The sequence below is a fragment of the Bidens hawaiensis genome, unplaced genomic scaffold, assembly GCF_021521415.1.
Source record: "Bidens hawaiensis isolate Kalapana, Puna unplaced genomic scaffold, B.hawaiensis_p1.1 tig00000458_1, whole genome shotgun sequence".
Classification (NCBI taxonomy): domain Eukaryota; kingdom Viridiplantae; phylum Streptophyta; class Magnoliopsida; order Asterales; family Asteraceae; genus Bidens; species Bidens hawaiensis.
In genome coordinates this window covers 4,442,063-4,461,932 of record NW_027491030.1, presented here as the reverse complement: position 1 = coordinate 4,461,932, position 19,870 = coordinate 4,442,063, and the positions used below count along the sequence as shown (strand labels likewise).

Sequence of the window (19,870 nt, the reverse complement as noted above, 5' to 3'; positions counted from 1 at the left end):
CTTGCGAATTAGGGTTGAGGTTTATTGGGGGAGAAAAAGGAAAAAATTGTCTCTCACGTAAAGGGCATGCTGATGGGTTTAACGATCATACTTAACAGGGCTGATGGGGTCGGGTTTAATTGCAAGTAAAATGAAATCATGAGGATGAATATCGCAGTTTAAAAACTATTGGATTAAAACCATATATTTGGACAAACCACATGGATAAAAAGCACAGTATAATTCCTTTTTCATAACAGCGTTTAGCCACGATATTTGAGTGTTTATATTCATGTTGATTTCGACGTATCACACATGACTAACTCAAAAATATTGTTAGAGGAAATGATTGGATAAGAAAACCAAGTGTATCTTATTTCATAGTTATTGTGAAAATTTAAAAATCTTATTTGGAGAGCATCGTTCTCACTCTGCTCATCTCGTCGGCTGCCATTTGATTGTCATTGTGTTACCACAAAAGCAAAGCTTTCTAATGTAATACATAGTCCGGGTGAACTTAGTATTCAAACTTGAAAGCTGACTTTATTGTTAATATCATTCTTGTGATTCATAATCTTTTTTTGATATGGTTAAATATCATTCTCATTTTAAAAGCTGACTTTGTGTTGTATTAATTACACTTTAACAATATTTATTTTTTTTAAATGTCAACAAACAAAAAAATTGTCTAGATACTTTGTATGATGTTAGATACTTTGTATGATGTGACCTAACGGCAAAAGTCCACCGCCAGCTGGCCCACCCAGCTGTATGAAACGCTTAAGTGCCTCCAAGTTATCTCCAGTGATAGAAAAAATCCATTCGCCCGAAGTCTCACTGGTTGTAAAACCCGGATGCCCTCAGGATCGAATCGGAGATCACAAATATTTCAGTCTTCTTTCATTGAGTCGCCAGTCCTCCCTAAAATGTTGTATGTGGGGATCGAAATCGATCTCCATTGAAATACTCATGCTTCTTACCACTATTATAAGATTTTAGTTTTTAATAATTTAAAGTTTCTAATTAACAACTTGAGTCTAATTTCATAATTCACGATCTTATTTAAAATAAAGATATTATCATTCTCATCTTAAAATACTAACTTTATGTTGTATTAATTACACTTTAATAATTCTACAAATTTAATATTTTTTTATTTTTAAATCTTATTTCATAATTCATAATCTTATTTCATATAATTAATATCATTCTCATCTTAAAAGCTGGCTTTATGTTGTATTTATTACACTTCAACAAAATTTTTATAATTTTGAGTTTTTAGTTAACAACTTAAAATCTTATTTATAATTCATAATCTTATCTAAAATAAAGATAATATTATTCTCATCTTAAAAGACTAACTTTATGTGGTATTAATTACCTTCAATGATTCTACAATTATAAAAATTTTAAGTGTTTAATAACTTAACATTTGTATATTGCATTCTATACGATTATATAATATTTTTGTTTCGATGAGTATAAAAGGGTTCGTGTAATTGAGCAGATACTCCATATGCGTTTTACACTCATAAGAACATTTAAAACTAATCTCATACCTGAATTGTCTTGAATCTTTTAGGTTTTAAGTTATATTGTCAATTTTAGCTTCCTTTGGTCATCTTTTATTTAATGAAGTTTTTATTCACTATTTAACTAAAATTAGTTAACTGTAAAATATTTTTGTAGTCTTATATAAATTATTTTAGATCAGGCATATATCGAACGAATTGGAAGGGAATGGAAGACGCTGTGTTGATATGATTCCAAGAATGGCGAGAATTTTACGTTATAGGGAAATTTGAACCGTAAAGTTAACTAAGTCGTAAGTAAGTTTCATAACATACAACTGATTGAATACAAAAAGCCTCAAGATATGTGTAATGTCATCTTACAATGGTGTGTAGTGTGCATTGTGCATATAATCCAACTTTGTGAAGCTCGTGAAAACCACGTTTTAGCCTCCAAAGTAAAACGTAACGATTTATAAAGGGTTTGAGTTAAAATAGATGTGAGTTCGACAAGGGGCTCATCTCTATCTACTAAGCTAAAAACGAATCATCTTATTCACTTATGACACCTTAGCCGACACACTACACTTATCAAATTATCAGAATATGTAACTAACAACCGTTGGTAACCAATGGCGTAGCTTAGTTTGGGGGGGGGGGGGGGGGGGAGGCTTCATTTTTTCGCTCGGTAGTGTAAATTTATTCTTATTCGGCCTATAATGTTTATACATAGTGTATATTTACCCATTTCCGACCGAATTATTGAGCCCGACCCCCTTTGTTTTTCACTCGTTAGGGTAAATTTATTCTTTTTCTATCAAAATTTTTATACATAGTATGAATTTACCTATTTCCGACCGAAATTTTGATCCCGGTCCCTCCATTTTTATGCTCGATGGTGTATATTTATTCTTTTTCGGTCGAAAGTTTTTATACATAGTGTATATCTACCCGTTTCCGACCGAAATTTTGAGCTCAACCCCCTCTAGTTTATGAATTTTTTATACATATTGAGTCCGGGCCCTCGACGTGTATGTCCAAGCTTCGCCACTATTGGTAACGATCCATCAATTTTACACAAGGATGGTTAATCAAACCAAAAGTATTAAAGAAACTAACATGATAATTCGAGCTAGATTTCGACATGTTATCAAAGATACATAAAAAAAAGAAAGTTAAGGAACATAGTACTATCTGACTTGGAAAATAATTCGGGTTTTCAACATATTATTTATGATATGAAACATGTACATACAAACAAACCATAATATTTGTCAAATGTACAAGATATGTTCATAGTAGTGTTTAAACCAATTTGCAACCATGGGCGGATCTACCTTGGAGGTAGGGGGTGCACGGGAACCACCCGAGTTTCGAAATTATAGCGTAATGTTATATATAAAATCTTGAGTGCACCCCCTTATAAAATTGGAGTGCATTGCTTAACAAAACTAGAAAAGTGGTGAAGTGGCTAAGGCCTTGGTTGTTAAGGCGAATGTCTGGGGTTCAATTCTAGAATTTGGGCATTCGTTGAATTTTTTTACTACTTCAGAAATGCACATATCTATCTTCATAATAGTTATTTTGGACATCTTGTTTTCTTATGCTTGAACAACTTGCATGTAGCTTTTTTATATGATATTTTATACATTTTATACAAATGTGAAATAAAACCTAATCCATGAAACCAAATTGTTAGTAATGGTTCGGTTTTAAATTTTGACGTTTCGGTTTTCTATAATAAAAAAACCATTATTAACGGCTTGCCTCACGGTTTGACATAAAAACCGTCAAAACTGGACCATGAACAATCCTACTTGGATGACTACAAAAACATAATGAATTTTCAGCACAAGTAGATTATAGTATAGATGTCACAAATTTATGTCACATACCATAATGGTATTTCCCTTACATATATTATTATTATTATTATTATAATTATTATTAGCTTTTATATAGCTGTTAAACTGTGATCTTATTATTAATATTATTATAATTAGTAGTAGTTTTTATATAACTGTTAAACTTTGATTTCCTTTATTTTGTTTCATACACATGTACTTAGAGCCGATGGTCTCTCTGGAAGCCACCTCTTTATTCCTTTGGATAGAGGTACGGTGTGCCTACATCCCACCCTCCCCAGACCCTACTTATAGCTTTGCTATCGGTGGGATTTTACTGGGCATGATATGATATGATATGTCACAAATTTGATTGTTGAAATTAAATTTGATTGTTGAAGGCTTGAATTTAGTAAATATACAACCGAACCGTCGAAACGACCCAAATTTTTTTTATATCTGACCCTATCAAACTAAAAATCTAAAAACAGTGCACCACCTAGAAAATATTCCTGAATCCGCCACTGTTTGCAACCCGGAACATCAATCCAATGGAGTTCGATTTCAACTTCACCACATTCGACATTTCTCAATCTCAGGCACAAATCTTGAACGACCACATTATTTCTCCATGTTATGTAGCTCTCTTCAGCCAGCCAATTTGACTTGGTCGGTTTTATTCGATTTATAATAGTGCCACTTGGCACATTCTTTAGATTCCTCTTCAGTCCCTCCAAAAATGGTTGTATGTCAAATTTCGCGTCTCCCGTTTTATCGTCTGTGCTAAAAAAGTCATGGTCGTACACTTCCTGCAATCGTGTTGTAAGTACAATCAACAAACACATGTATATGACTAAATTTAGTATGTGTACTATCATATATAGTCCTAGTCATGATACGTTGATATGCTCGTTATATATTTCGTTTTCTAAGGGCGTATAGATGCATATGTAGAAACTTATTGTATATTATCGAGTAATCAAAACAAGATAATCGAATCTAACAAAGGAAGTAGTGTTAATAAATAAAAATTGAAATCAGTTTATGTTGTACTTTCAACTATTTTTTCATGAACAAATAAGTAACGAGTGTTACCAGCTTTATTGGAAGATCGGTATTATAAACGAAAAGAGTTAGGTCTTCGTTCCACACGGGGTTGACATCCCTCTCCATGATACGAGTTTTTACCTTCTGCATAAAATTATAAATATTTATGGAATAAATGAAGTGCTAATGAGTGATTATTTATGATTAGTAGTTCAAAAGACAAACAAATTATATAGATTAAAAAAAGGTTTAAACATTACATGACATAAAGGGGTTTATTATACTTAATATAACTTACTTTTAGCTCGACGGTTGGGAACACCGTCCCCCAAGTTTGTCCGGGATGTTTTTTCCACTAAATTCGTGGAATACTCACCGCCGGATGATTTTGATACTTTTTGCTGACTTATCTTAAATAATGCAACGTACATTATTGATTCACCCAATTACAAGACATATTATCTATCTTTAACTTTAATAACTTGTCATCTCATTACTGTTTCACGATTCTTGTTATTGAGAGTCGTGTCATATTGAAAACGCACACCCCAAGCAACAAGTGTGTAATTTATATCATTATTTCGTGTATGATTTCTTAATTATCTTTAAAAAAAAGTAATTAACAAGATTTGAAAGTTATATGACACCAAAAATTTACATCCCTTCCCAAATAACATTAACAATTCTAAGCAGGAATATTTAAAAAAAATATATAGAAGTTAAAAATTATAATCTATGACAAATAAAATCCTAAAAGCAGATACATTGTAGATTTGAGAAGGCTAACCTGTTTACCCATTCTGATGATGATATACGGATCACTGGTATTGAGATCACGAACCGTGAGATTTACACCTCTTTTGATTCGTGTTCTAAGAAGACCTTTCAAATTATTCATTATAATAACCTAAACGAATCAAATCACAAATGTTTGTGATGATTTTGCATCGAATCATAAATGTTTGTGATGGATTTGCATCGAGTCACAAACGATATTTCATTCATCTGTTTTGTTTGGTTAGAATTCACAAGTCCATTTCTATATTTGGAAAAAGAATCATAAACCCATGTCCTCAATTTCTTTGGCTATATGTGCAAAGGTCCAAAACTGAAAATTCTAAAACATTACGTACCGAAGAGCGACCCATGTAGTATTGCTTTGCTTTGTATCGGTTTGGAACTTGTTCGATCCAAACCAAACTAGGAAGAAACAAATCAAATCCAGCTTGTGAAAGGATTCGAATCGGATCAAAGAACTTAAGAAATAATTAAATTTCGACAATCCTCTTAAATTGTCTTATTGAAAAAGAAACTACAATATCGTTATGATAAAATAGTTTTATAATAATAGATCAATCCAACGAATATGATATAATAAACATTTTCTTAATCGAAATAAAAATTACTAAATTTATCGATGTCTTGATTGTGAACCTGGACTAAAACCAAAAAAAAAAAATCATAAATGTATTGTTCGGGGTGATGGAGAAAAACTTATCGAGAACGATAAGTCCCTAACATGGAAATGGGTGTGATTGTATTTGTAACACCTTACATGAATTACACATCAGTTATGAACATAAGATTTGCTTGGTTAGTAAGATATATTTGTCCTCAAATCCTATCAACACACTTTAATTGCTTTGATCGTGAACAGATATAGCTTCACATTTAAGTGTGTTTGGATAACGGATAGGAATAACGCTAGAGGTCAACCATCACCGTGTAGTCTCTACCCCTCGTAAATAATTTTTTTTTGTCGGTATATTCATCAACATCAACCGCGTTTTTAAAAGTTCTCCTTTAAACGTAATATCAGTATGGTACGGGTACAAAAGATAACGCAATTCAAAACAAACCACTTATAGTCAAACGAACACTAAAAGTTTTAAACATTTGAAAACAAATACTAGGTAGAAAAGCCAGCCGTTGATTACTTCCAAAGCTTGCGTAGAGACATGTTTTTCTCGGTTTCCTTCTTCATAACCTTGGCAACCGCCATCTCAAAATCTTCCTGTGTCACATGAACTCTCCTCTCCCTCAAAGCAAACATTCCAGCTTCAGTACAAACAGCCTGTAGTAATAATAACACAACCACAAGAAAATTATAAATGCTAAAACACACATTATTTTACATTTAACACACCAGTTAAGAAATACTAATATTTTGGGTCAGTTTGACCAGATGTTACTAAAAGAACACCACTCATAATAACCTGAAAAACGATCCATAACCAAATGTTTTCACAAAACCCAAACTTACGGTCAGGTTCAGTTTTGCATGTAAATAAAACGAACCAAACCGAATGTAAATTTTCATGCTTGATCTTTGAATGTTAAGTAGTTCACAAAAACATTTTAGCCCAAATGTATAACAATAAATCAATCATAATTTAACAAAAAGATTCAGGCCCAAACTCATTTTTTCGCCCAAAAAAATTCAAGACCATACAGTAAAGCTGACCCTCATGCCTACTTTTATCATAAAGCTAGTAATTATTATTACTATGAAAAAAGGTTAAGAGATAGAAACTTCAAAGTCAAAGTGAAGAGGAACTGACCTTAAGCTCAGCACCCGAAGCGCCGTTCATCTTCTCAGCTATCTTCTTCAAATCAATTCCACGCATTAAGTTCATCTTTCTTGAATGAATTTTTAGAATATCAAATCGTGACTACAAACACACACACACACACAAAAATCAGTCTTAATAAAATAAATTTCATTTCAAATATCTAAAGTCAAAAGATTCTCACATCTTCATTGGGATTTGGGAACTCAATTTTCCTATCAATTCTCCCAGGCCTGAGAAGAGCCTGATCCAGAATATCAATACGGTTTGTAGCCATCAAAACCTGAAAACATTAAAAAAAGAAGTTAACAATGCTGTATATATTTAGTCAAACAAACACATCCATATATGATCCCCTTCAACTACCTTAATCTTGTTTGATGCTTCAAAACCGTCAAGCTGATTGAGAAGCTCAAGCATCGTTCGTTGCACTTCACTGTCACCGTTCCCGCTTCCAGACTCCATCCGAGCAGATCCGATACTGTCTATTTCATCCATGAATATGATTGATGGAGCATGCTCCCTGCAAGAACAAAGAAAATTATTATTATTATATTAGTTAAAACAACAAACATTCACCCAACACAGTAAACCAAGTTTCCCGCTAAAATTTAATCAAGTGTTCCAATTTTTTGTCAATTTTTTTATAAATGTTAAAAGTTTTAAAAACTTAAGTGACATAAATGAAACGTATATATATCTTGGTTGCTATCTTCAAGATAAATCTGATAAAACTAATCACTAAATAGTAAATAGTAACTAGGATTCACATATGTTCCATTTAGGTCACTTAAATTAAAAAAAAAAATAGTAACTAGGATTCACATATGTTCCATTTAGGTCACTTAAATTAAAAAAAAAAAATAGTAACTAGGATTCACATATGTTCCATTTAGGTCACTTAAATTAAAAAAAAAGGAACATATATACAAAAATGTTTACAGAATTAAAAAAATCTGATGAAAGTTAAATGACTTTAGAGTAGGGGTGTGTCTGAAACCAAAACAGCCAATCCCAATATAACACCGACAGTTTGGTTTTATGTTTTTTTAATAAATCAATTTTTGGTCCAGTTTCGGTTTTGAATCAACCAAAAACTGAAAAACCCGAAAAGATTGATTTTAAGTAACTTATTATATTAAAATTAATAAATGGTGTAATCCAAAATCTTAGGTCCAAATGTGTAATATCCAATTAATCATTAACGAGCAAAAGCATTTATGCCCAAAGTTTCAAGCACAAATTTAGCAATTAGGGTCATGTTTTGCTCAAAAACTTTCAAACATAAATGGTAAAATAAAAAACCTGAAACTGAACAGAGTAATAACCTGGCCATAACAAAAAGTTCTCGGACCATTCGAGATCCCTCACCAATATATTTCTGAACTAGTTCAGAACCAGAAACCCTAATGAAAGTACAGTCAGTATGATGAGCTACTGCCCTTGCCAACAAGGTCTTCCCTGTACCAGGTGGCCCGTATAGCAGAACCCCCTAAAACATATAAATATACAAAGTGTCAATATAATATTATAAATAATACGCTTTGAAAGCTTACATCTAGAGATAGGCCTGTAAATGAACCAAATGTTCCGTTCACAAACCGTTTAGTAGAAAGTTCTATCATTTAATAAACGAACAAATATGAACAATTTTTTTTGCTCATTAAGTTAAACGAACGAACATAAACACATGGTCGGTTCATTCACTTATGTCAGTGAACGTTTGTTGACTTTGTTCATTTATGTTCGTTTATATATAATATGGCACATTTATGTTATGTTTGTTCTTTTACATTCATGACACGTTCATTTAATTTATGTTTGTCCGGTTACATTCACAACCCGTTCATTTGTAGTTTTATACTATTAACAAACAGACACAAACAAACACAAACATGTTCCTTTTCTTAAAAAAACACAAGCAACAAAAAACCTCGTTCGTTTGCTTGGTTAAAGTTAAATAGCCAAAAACGAGCATGTTTAATTTCTTAAGAAATGGACACAAACAAGAGAACCCCGTTCATTTGATTCTTGATATCCGATCGTGAGTTCGGTTAAAGTTCAATAAAAAGACACAAACATGTTTATTTTCTTAGCAAATGAACACGAACAAAAAAGCCCTGTTCGTCTCCGATCATGTTCGCTTGATTCGTATACAAAACATAAGAGTTTGATCGATTAAAGTTAAACAAACATGCTCCATTCATGCTCATTCGATTTGGTTTACAAGCCTATCTATAGATATTGTGCTGCATCAGTACCTTCGGTTGAGCAATTCCAAGACTCTCAAATAACTCTGGATGCTTGATTGGAAGTTCGATAACCTGAATTTTCATTTTCCAAAATATTATAATCAAATGAAACTAAACTTTAAATTTTCAAGATCAGGAATTAAAAAAAAACAAACTAGAAAAAAACCTCTTTAATCTCCTTGATTTGCTGGTCAAGGCCACCAATCATATCATATGTAGAATCAGGAACCTTTTCAACTTTCATAAGGTTGACCAGAGGGTCAACCTTGCTCGGTAAAACCAAGTGAAGGACGTAACTGTCATTGCGAAGGGCAACTCGGGTTGATGGAGTGATCTTAGTGATATCAATGCTTTTGTCAATATCAACTACATATTTGCCCTCTGGGTGCACCTGTTAGTAAAAAAGAAAGTAAATAAATATTTTGATTAGGTTTTAAATAATAATAATATTTATAAAACATGATCACTAACCTTGACTAGCACTTTGGACTTTCCCATCACTTTAACAACTTAACCAACGTAAGATCCCGGCTCTTGAAGCAGCTGCAACTCTTCCTTAAGCATCCTGACTGTAATTTAAAGTTATAAATAGTAACACCTTTTCAATAACAACACAGTATTGAAATTTTAATTGGATTGTTGAATCATCCTATGTTTGATCATCCTATCTCGGTATTATTACGCTCGCTTGTTGAAAAGCATAAGGCTAAGGGTAGTGGGGCTTTATCCAAGCCCAAGTGATCCAATATATTTGCACCACGTAGGCGCTGACGTGGCACAAGATCAAGCCCTAGAGGGTGTAATGGTCCAGGTGATCCTGGGCTTGATCCAGTTTTTTATTTATTTACTTATTTTAAATAATACATTAAATAATAAGAGAGAATGGGTTGAGTTTTTATTAAAATGATGTGTGGATTTGTATTTATAGGTAAAAAAATATTTTTTTTAAACCCACACTAGCCCCAATGGCTAGATTGACCAGTCAAAGCAAGCACAACGGCTTGATCTGTCCCACGGTCCCGGCCACCCCCTTCGTCCGCGCACGTGTATAGTGTAGTGGTGTGCGTGAGCCACCTGGATCACCCCCTCACTCTCGCGCCCCATTACCCTCGCCCTAACACGGTAGAATATTATTTAAATTCTTGTTTCACTGAACTTATGATGTTGTTTTTTATAACTCGGTTGATACCAGTTGTACCTCTTGAGAATTGACCTTAATAACATGCTAAAAAATGTTTACAATAAAATGCACTGATACTTAAAAAAGTTTGGAAAGAGAACTTTATAACGTCCACTCGTCCAGTTAAACAAGAAATTAATTAATTAAATTCTATCAAAGAATGATATCTTTATACTTCACTATAACCATCTACACAACTAGAGGTCAACAAACCGATTTAAAACCGGGTTGGGCCGATTTGGTTTGGTCAATAAAAGTCAGAACCAGTTTCAGTTCGGTTAACCGGTTTTGGTGGAGAAAATTACAAACCGGTTTCTATACACAACAATATCATCTAATTTAAAAATACTTGAAAAAAACCTAGGGTTGGGTTGTAATCAATTAGGAAAACAAACAAAATTGGGGATTATTGAATTCAAAAGCATGTAAATAATAATAATAATAATAATGATGATGATAATAATTTAGAACCTCTGGAATTAAAGTCGTTACGCTGGGCTTGAAGACGATTGAGGTTATGGGTGCTTTGTCGGACATGAAGCTGAGCATCGTGGATATGTTGCAGGTAATACTGCTTCAAACCCTCACTGGATCCGGTGATCCTTTCATGCCCACATCCACACTCGCCATTCAATTGAAGATTCAATTGAAGATATGAATCAGAGGATTGATTGTTTGGGTGTATTTATGTTTCATTTCATGGTTTGGTTGGTTTCTTTGTGCGCAAGACAAGACTGTGTGTGTTTCAGGAATGTTTAAAAATAGTTAGTTTTCTAATAATAATAATAATAATAATAATATAATAATAATCCAACGAATAAAAATTACTAGATCTATTAACATCTTGTTTATGGACCCGGACTAAAACAAAACAAAAAAAAGTCGTATAATGTTTTGTTCGGGTGATGGAGAAAAACTTATCGAGAACGATAAGTCCATAACATGGAAATGGGTGTGATTTTAAATTTGTAACACCTTACATGAATTACACATCGGTTATGAACATAAGATTTGCTTTATGTTGAGACCTCAAAAGAATTATTCTGATATCGCAAGTGTGTGTGTGTGAAGTCTTGTTTATTCATTTTAGCCAAGGATAACCGTGTACCGGTGATTGGTAGTTTTCCGTTATATTGATTGAACATGTGATTTACAATAAGAATGTGTATATATGGTATCCCAGAGGAATCTTTTCTGGGACCCTTAACTCTAAGGTCCAGCCTATTGTCCACTGGTTTTTTCCCTTCTTCCTTTGACTTCAGCAGGAGGCTCCCTATTGTCATGTCCTTTCCTCCAGGAGTACGTATGCTCCAGCTCTGTCGGGTGCCATACAAATAGCGACGGTCTCTCGTTGACCTTAGTCCTTGTCTTGGTGTGCACTGGGTATCATTGGACTGGGCCTTACTTCTTGGGCTTGCCTATCTTACCATTACTCCGTGAGTCCTATGGGGTCGAATCTGAGGTAGTCTCTTCACTTTGTTAATAAGAAACATTTGACCTCAAATCCTATCAACACACTTTAATTGCTTTGATCATACACAAGAGATAGCTCCACATTTAAGTGTGTTTGGATAACGGATAGGAATAACACTAGAGGTCACCCATCACCGTGTACTTTCAACCCCTCGTAAATCAAAAACTTTGTAAACTTCTAGTAGACAAATCCGATTATTGAACTGAAAGGTTGGATGTGCATAACCTTAACCGTAATCAGGGTCGGCTCCGAGAAGACGAAAGAAAGTTTGGGCCAGGCAAAAAAAAATTTGGGCCTTAAGTAAAAGAAACATTTTGTTGGGTTTAAACAATTTAATTTTAAATTAGCTTACTTGATTATGATTTGAGTTGTGTAAAAATGTTTTGTATAAAAATAAATTTAAAAATGTCTTAAATAAGACGAGAACCCATAACATTTTGGTTAGATGTCATACTTATTTGCCACTAGACCAAGCTAGTGGTTATGTAATTGTGTCGAAACATTGATTATACATATTTTTTTCATAAAAATACATATAATTTAAAAAAAAAATGGATCTAGCGAGGTGTCGAGCTTGTGATGGTCGACTAGTTGGCCATACAGTAAGACTGGCCCTGACCGTAATCTATATGATTATCATATACTAAGTACAAAAATATAACAAATGATTCACCTAGTTTTTCATAAAAATAAGCTACTAATATTTTTATAAACAACGAATTTTTGTCTTTTTGTCATCTTGAGCCCATTAACTTAAAAAAAATAGAAAATCAATCACCATTCATATATTGAATTTCAAAATACAATTTATGTAATTAACAACCATTCATGCATATTGGCTAAACCACGTGTCATTTGGTGGTTAACAAAACCCAAAATCCCACAATTTTGTTCAAGTTTATGAACCAAAAAATCTTATAGGTGAAGCTTAAAATGTGCATTTAAGGCAATTATGGGCAAATTAGAAAGGATCCAAAAAGGGTAATTTGCATGGGTATAAGTGGCCTACATATTCATTTATGAACCTCCATGTCCTGCACCATTATTATCTCCATCAGGATTCTATGAGCCCCCCTCCCCTAACCCATTGATCTCTCTTGGCTTTATCCCTTTATATAAAAGGTACATTCATATATACACGCATACATACAAATATACAAGTAAATGTAGGTTCATAAGAATATTTTCATGTATATTTCTTATTATATATAAAGGTACAATCTTCTACATGAATGTAGATGCATGTACGTATACGTACATATACATGGGCGGACCTTTATGAGGGCGAGGAGGCCGGTGTTCCCCCCCCCCCCCCCTGATTTTTTGGCTTAGAACTGCTTAATGTTTCGCCCATATAATTTTGGTAAATATAGCTATCTAGTAATGTTTTTGGGCTCAGAAGTTGTAATATATGATTTTGATAAACAAAACCAGCTAAAAGAACTCTTCCTTTTTTTATTTTACTTTTTGTAGATTGGTCTTTATTTTATGAAAAAATTTTGGTTTTTTTACGTGTAAGAACTTAATATTAATTCTAATATCTTCGGCCCCCCAATGACGAAGTTCAAGTTCCGATATTGTACATCCATGCATATATATATGTGTCTGTGCGCGCGTGCATAGGTATGTATATACGACGGTAGAATTCTCCATATAAATGTATATGCATGCATGCATGTCAGGGGTGTGCATGGGTCGGTTTGGGGCGGTTTTTGGCCAAACCCATAACCATAACCGATATGTCAGTTAATAGAAAGTAATAACCATAACCGATCCGTTATGGCGGTTTTGGTTAATCGGTTTTGATGGTTGTTGCGGGTTGGTTACGGGTCGGTTAACCGTGACCGAGAAAAATATAAATTGACCTAAAATTGGTACCAAATATTAAAAAAATTACACAATCAAATAAAAATATATAATCCATAATGAACAAGAAAAAAAGAACAATGAACAACAACGAAATCTTTGGTGATTTCAAGTGAACATATATACCGTCTTCAACCGTTTCGTTCAACTAAATGGGTCGCCTCAAACGTATGATTGTGGCAACTGAATAATCGTTGAACTGAATTGGGAATTAGTATATGTCTATTTTTTTTTCTTTCAACTTCAGTTATGGAATATATGTATCTAATTAATATATTGAACAACTGAAAGGTACTTCGAACGGAAATTTGAAACAAAGATTATGGAAGATTTGGAATTAATTTGGTAAACACTGACAACCAATATTATTAATATTATTGGCCTAAATCTAAAAGAGGTATAGAGTTAGCTATTTTATTTTAGTTTACTTTTTGAACAATAGATATAAAAATATAGGTTAAGATTTATATAACTAAAGAGTAATCCCGCTTGCACTAATTCCAATTTCTAAATCCCCTTTTCTCGATTAACAATCGTATAAATGGGGCGGTTCGGTTAGGCGTGTTTAAAATGATCTTTAACCAAAACCGACCCAAATTTGGCGGTTTTCGAAAACTCATTAAACCGACCCACTGGATATGTCGGTTATCGGTTTGGTTATGACGGTTATGGTTCGGTTAACCGCTATGGCAGTTAATTTGCTCACCCCTAATGCATGTATACACACATGCAAATGTTGGTCCATAATGATATTTATATTTACGTATAGGTACGTGCATTTGTTTATGTATATATGATTATGCATTTATGAGTTGCAATACATGTACATGAATGTGTTACGAAATAAATAATTGACAAAAAAAACTTGGCATGTTAATTTTTCTTTTAACGTAAAACTTACATACTCTCAAATATTTTTGTATATTTATAAGTCTAAACCCACCACCTCTTTGATAGACGGAGATACCTTACTACCACACTATATCGCTTGGAATGTTAAATTGGAATGTTAAGTTGATTATGAAAACTTGGCATGAATTGATATGTTATTTGCACATTTCCCATGCCACAAAAATGGTACTTAAGATGATTTTAAAAACTAAGATCAATTTAAACAATACAAAATGTCAATTAGGTATAAAGGGTATGAACAAAACGCAGTACATATTTTACGCTACACGAATAACATCTTATTTGTAGAATTGTATGTTCCATAGGTTAAATAGTAATAATGTCAGAGAGACATACGGGTAATGGAGCTCACACCATTAGCACCCATGGCAAACAAGTCTTAAAGGAGCATGCGCAGGATTGGGCGGTCCTTTTGCTCCTAGTATTAACTGATGTTTTTCTTAATATGATCGAACCTTTCCATCGCTATGTGGGAGAAGATATGATGACCGACATGAAATACCCGTTCTTTGAAAAGGATACAATTCCTATGTGGGCAGTTCCGGTATGAGCATTCTTTCTCCTGCTTTTGTGTAGGGCTGTCAATTTATGACACGGACATGTTAACACAACATGACACGGATTTTAACATGTTTGAGTTTGAGATTAACAGGTTTCGTGTCTTAAACATGTCGACATGTTTAAGACATGTTTAAATTTGTGTCCTAACAGGTTAAAGACATGTTAACCTGTTAGTAACCTGGGTAGATTTTTATTTTTAAAAAATAAAAACATATACACTCCTAAATTTCTTAAACCTAAAGTCATACTTACAAACGATATTTCACTAATGACTGTCAGAAGTCAGAACCCGATATTATATTTTTTATGGATGTTATGATTTGCATCTATGGTTTTTTGTTATCAAATATGTTATGTATTTGTCGTCTTTTGTTTCTAGTCTATTGGATTTATGGTTTTTTGTTTCAAATATGTTATGGATTATATTAATTAAGACTTTTATGCTTGTTTAAAAACTTTTGGTTTCGTTACACATGTATTATTTATTGTGTCTTTAAACAGGTCTCTTAACAAGTCTTACTAGGTTAACCTGTTACCAAATAGGTTCGTGTTCGTGTTTGGAAAAATGACACGATTAGTTACCGTGTCGTGTCCGACATGTCATAACAGCCCTACTTTTGTGAGTCTCTTGTAATGAGTCGTGTTTCGTATTGGGTTGTGCTTGTCCTCTCTAGTTCCTTGCTTGCCGAGGGTTTTTTTTTATAAATAATTCTTGTCATTAAAAAACATGAGGCATATGAAAGATCATAATTTAATATGATATTAGAGAAAACATAGCCATATAACAAAATTTCAAGAATTTGTATAGGTTATTATCAATGGGAGGTGACACTAAGCTCTTTCTTTATATAGTTCTATGCAGGGATATTACCAATTACGATATTCTTCATTTATTATAATAAGAGAAAGGATGTCTATGATGTGCATAATGCTGTGCTTGGTGAGTACTTTTACCTTTCTTTTGATTTAGCTATAACCTATTAACCACAATGTATCTTGAATGATGGTTAGGCCATGTGTAGTGGGTTACAAATTTGGGCGACAAGGAGCGATCAGGGGCGAGAACACCGCCCCCTGGGGCGACAAAATGGGCGAAATTGGGCTGGGCGACTAGTTTTTGTCGCCGGCTTGTTTGTTGGAAATAGTAATATTATATTATTATGTGCGTGTGATATATATATATATATATATATATATATATATATATGTATATATTAGGCTACAACACCATTACACCCCTAAAACAAAAACTTTCTCTTTGCTAACTGGGCGTCACATGACACAAAACGCCCCATTTTGTAGCTCCTCCACCACACATAGCCTTATAGCCACTAAATTCATAAAAACTTGTGTTTTTTCAATACGATAAAACAATTACGTGTTAAAGAAAATACGCCGCAAAAAGAAACATGTCATTTAAAAACTATGATGTGTAATGAGTTGTGTTTTCTTTAGAACAAGATAACTGTAAATAATTACATCGAGTATATGCATAGAGATGGCAAGTGAATAACAAATATTTGCTTGTGGGTTGAAATTCAGGTCTTTTATACGCACTTTTGATAACGGCTGTCATTACTGATTCGATAAAAGATGCCACTGGTCGACCAAGACCAAATTTCTATTACAGATGTTTTCCAGATGGTAAAGCGGTATGAATGTTTAATGCTAGCAAAATGCATATATGCATTTCCAACCTGAACTTGTTTGTTTTCTAATGAAATGTGACATGTATATATAGGCATTTGGCAATGATGGAGATGTATTATGCCATGGAGAGAGACTTATAATAAAAGAAGGATATAAAAGCTTCCCTAGTGGGCATACTTCATGTACACTTTCAAATGATCTTATATCATTATTACTTTAAGATTGATAGCTTTTAATGAGTAGAATTGCACTACTAACTTATGGATATGACTAATAAAAAATGCAGGGTCATTTGCTGGTCTTGGCTTCCTTGCTTGGTACTTATGTGGAAAACTTAAAGCCTTTAATAACAAGGGTCATGCCCATAACCTATGTATAGTCGTGTTACCATATCTTTTTGCCGCACTAGTTGGAGTGAGTCGTGTAGATGACTATTGGCATCACTGGACAGACGTGTTACCGGAGCAATCATAGGTTTTCCGTCTCAAAGTTGATTTGAATATTATAAAACAAAGTTTGATTAACTCTTTTTTACCAAAATGTTGATTGAATTGTACCTTCTATATTTGTAGGAACGATTGTTTCTGCATTTTGCTACTTACAATTCTTCCCATTTCCGAATCACGAAAATGGTAACGTATTATAATAGTATATGTTTTTATTTACTATACATTTATTGATTTAATCATACACGAATGACCAATTTGACTTGAATACATAGGTTGGGCGCCACACGCGTATATCACAATGATGGAAATGGAACGATCCCGCGAATTAGAAGGTGCAAATGCACGTTATGCTGATTTAGAAGCTTAAGAAGGGGAGAGGAGACATGAATCCATCCTTAATGGAGATCTTATATGCGCCAGATAGCTTAATACGCATCTACATATAAAAATATACGCTGGGTAATAGTTCTTAGGGATTCATTGTGATGTATAGCATCTATTTGAACTTCCTACACATATTGTTGAGATTTTCTTTCGTGAACACTATTCATCACTATGTATTTTGTTCATACATTTGGGATTTTCCCCTAAAATGAAAAAAAAAATATTTAGGGAAATTCAAAACACAAACACTATGACCACTATTAATTTTGGGTCATTTGTTTCATACAAGCATACTTTTTTTGATAGTGTTAGGATTTGTGAAGGCTTTGAGCAAGTTTTGGGTTTAGGCTTAAACTGGAGACAAGGAGAACCTAGCGGGATCACATTGGTTTCGCGTTCATTAAGTTAACTGTTAAACATAGTTTTATCTCTATATTACTTTGTTATGTAATTGTAATCTTGGTTGTGTGTTAATAAGAAAACCCTAGTTGTAGCTCTGGGTGTATATATCTGATGGGACCGAACCACGTTAAAGTTTGTGCCGTTTATATATTCTGTTTTTGCGTAATTATCGTTTATGTGTGTGATGTCGCTACTACATTAATAGAGACCTCATATAGTTTGGATGCCATTATATTATGCATAACATGTATTCATTTAGTCAATATACTATTTTATAAAACCGGGAATTTGATCAAATACAAATGAAATTAACGTGCTAATTGTGAGAATCAAGTAGAGTAATTATATATACAAATAGAGTAATTATGTAATTACATCATAGAGTAATTACATAATTACTCTATGATGTAATTACATAATTACTCTACTTGATTCTCACAATTAGCATGTTAATTTCATTTGTACGTTAACTTTCCTCTTATTGAACCATTCAAGTTTTGACTCTATTATATTATTTCAATATTTTTTCATAATCATATAAAATGTAAGTTACGATATTGTTTACAAACTTGGTTACAGAAATTTAACCAAAAAGGTTTTGAAAGAATTTTAAATCATAGAAATATATTAAAACTTGATTACTTGTATATTAATATGTTTAAAACGTGACCACAAAGAGTTGAACCATAAAATCACTTTTGATTTCATATCTGACATGATATCGGTCCACATATGATAATCATCAAATTCGTTTGAGTCATATTTATTATGTGAACGAATCAAATCAAGTAAAAGTTAAAAGGTAAAATTGAAGTTTTTATATTTTGTGTTTACTATTTACTTTCCATCACTATTCCCCATAATTAACTTAATTGTATGTGTTTATATATATGTGTGTGCTAAAATTAAAAAAAAAACAAAAAAACTATGAGAAATAGGATGAGACTAGTTACAAAACACTAAATTATTGAAGACCATAATTAGCAATAAAGTTTAATTATTTTTTCCGGTGTTTACATATTTTTTTAAAAATTAATACTTATTAGATACATATAGTATGTTATTTACATAAAAAAACAATCAAACTGTTTTGTTCATATTATTTTTTCTAAAAATTTTAGACGTTTGCTAACGTGTGGTTCTATGTGAAAGCGAAATTTGTTTATTCTTTCTAATTTTTGAAAAAATAAATAAACATGCATTTCAATCATTTTTTGTATATTTACAAAATTAAAGCATAAAATTACATTTGCTTTTCTAATTTACTTGATTAATCGATATAGAGAAAAAATAAACATACGTAATTCGACTTCTTACATATGTATAACTATGGTTGTAAAAAACTCACAATCAATTGGTCTATGGTGTTCTCCTCACAAATGTGAGGTTATGGATTCATATCCTTGCAAATGCAATGTAAAAGTAAAATTCTGTTTAATAATAATAATAATAATAATAATAATAATAATAAAGTATAGTTGCGGTTGCAAAAAATGTGTGAAGAATAATATTACAATCCTAACAACTATGATTTGGAAGAAAATGAGTGATATTTTGTGTGATAGAGAGTACAAGTCTAGTGTCCTTGTAAAATGAACAATATCTTAAGATCATCTAAAAGTTATGATGGTATAGAAATTGTACAAAGCTAACAACTATGGTTTGAACCTTTCAAAACCAAGTCATTGTACCTTATAAAACCACCCATCTCCTGACCCGGATCCCATGGGTTCTGTACCACCTTCTTTTTTGTGAACCATAGTACCACTACACATGTAACCCGCTCGCC

At 32.8% G+C, this 19,870-nt stretch overlaps 1 protein-coding gene and 2 pseudogenes across 2 annotated transcripts; 1 reads left to right on the top strand and 2 right to left on the bottom strand.

Annotated features, from left to right (window-relative positions):
* Nucleotides 1-3,807: 3,807 nt before the first annotated feature.
* LOC143625928 (protein C2-DOMAIN ABA-RELATED 3 pseudogene) lies at nt 3,808-5,279 on the bottom strand (annotated as a pseudogene).
* Nucleotides 5,280-6,267: 988 nt separating this feature from the next.
* Nucleotides 6,268-10,899, bottom strand: LOC143627260 (26S proteasome regulatory subunit 8 homolog A). The gene is made up of 9 exons (XM_077097126.1): nt 10,855-10,899; nt 9,675-9,772; nt 9,370-9,594; nt 9,213-9,275; nt 8,280-8,443; nt 7,318-7,474; nt 7,136-7,234; nt 6,943-7,053; nt 6,268-6,455 (listed from the first exon to the last, which is right to left on the bottom strand). Exons 2-9 carry the CDS (start codon nt 9,699-9,701, stop codon nt 6,315-6,317), a joined length of 987 nt encoding a protein of 328 aa, XP_076953241.1. The 5' UTR covers nt 9,702-9,772; nt 10,855-10,899; the 3' UTR covers nt 6,268-6,314.
* Nucleotides 10,900-14,954: 4,055 nt separating this feature from the next.
* On the top strand, nt 14,955-18,331 carry LOC143627249 (putative lipid phosphate phosphatase 4; annotated as a pseudogene). The gene is made up of 7 exons (XR_013152561.1): nt 14,955-15,179; nt 16,049-16,136; nt 16,739-16,848; nt 16,938-17,028; nt 17,133-17,320; nt 17,419-17,478; nt 17,568-18,331. The product of XR_013152561.1 is annotated as a putative lipid phosphate phosphatase 4 (transcript).
* The last annotated feature ends 1,539 nt before the right edge of the window (nt 18,332-19,870 follow it).

Excerpts from the sequence above, each read along its gene's own strand:
- LOC143627260 (XM_077097126.1), bottom strand. The coding sequence starts at position 9,701 with ATGGGAAAGTCCAAAGTGCTAGTCAAG. Across the intron at positions 9,595-9,674 it reads AGTCCAAAGTGCTAGTCAAG|GTGCACCCAGAGGGCAAATA; the intron begins GTTAGTGATCAT and ends TTTTACTAACAG. Across the intron at positions 6,456-6,942 it reads CTTCGGGTGCTGAGCTTAAG|GCTGTTTGTACTGAAGCTGG; the intron begins GTCAGTTCCTCT and ends TTATTACTACAG.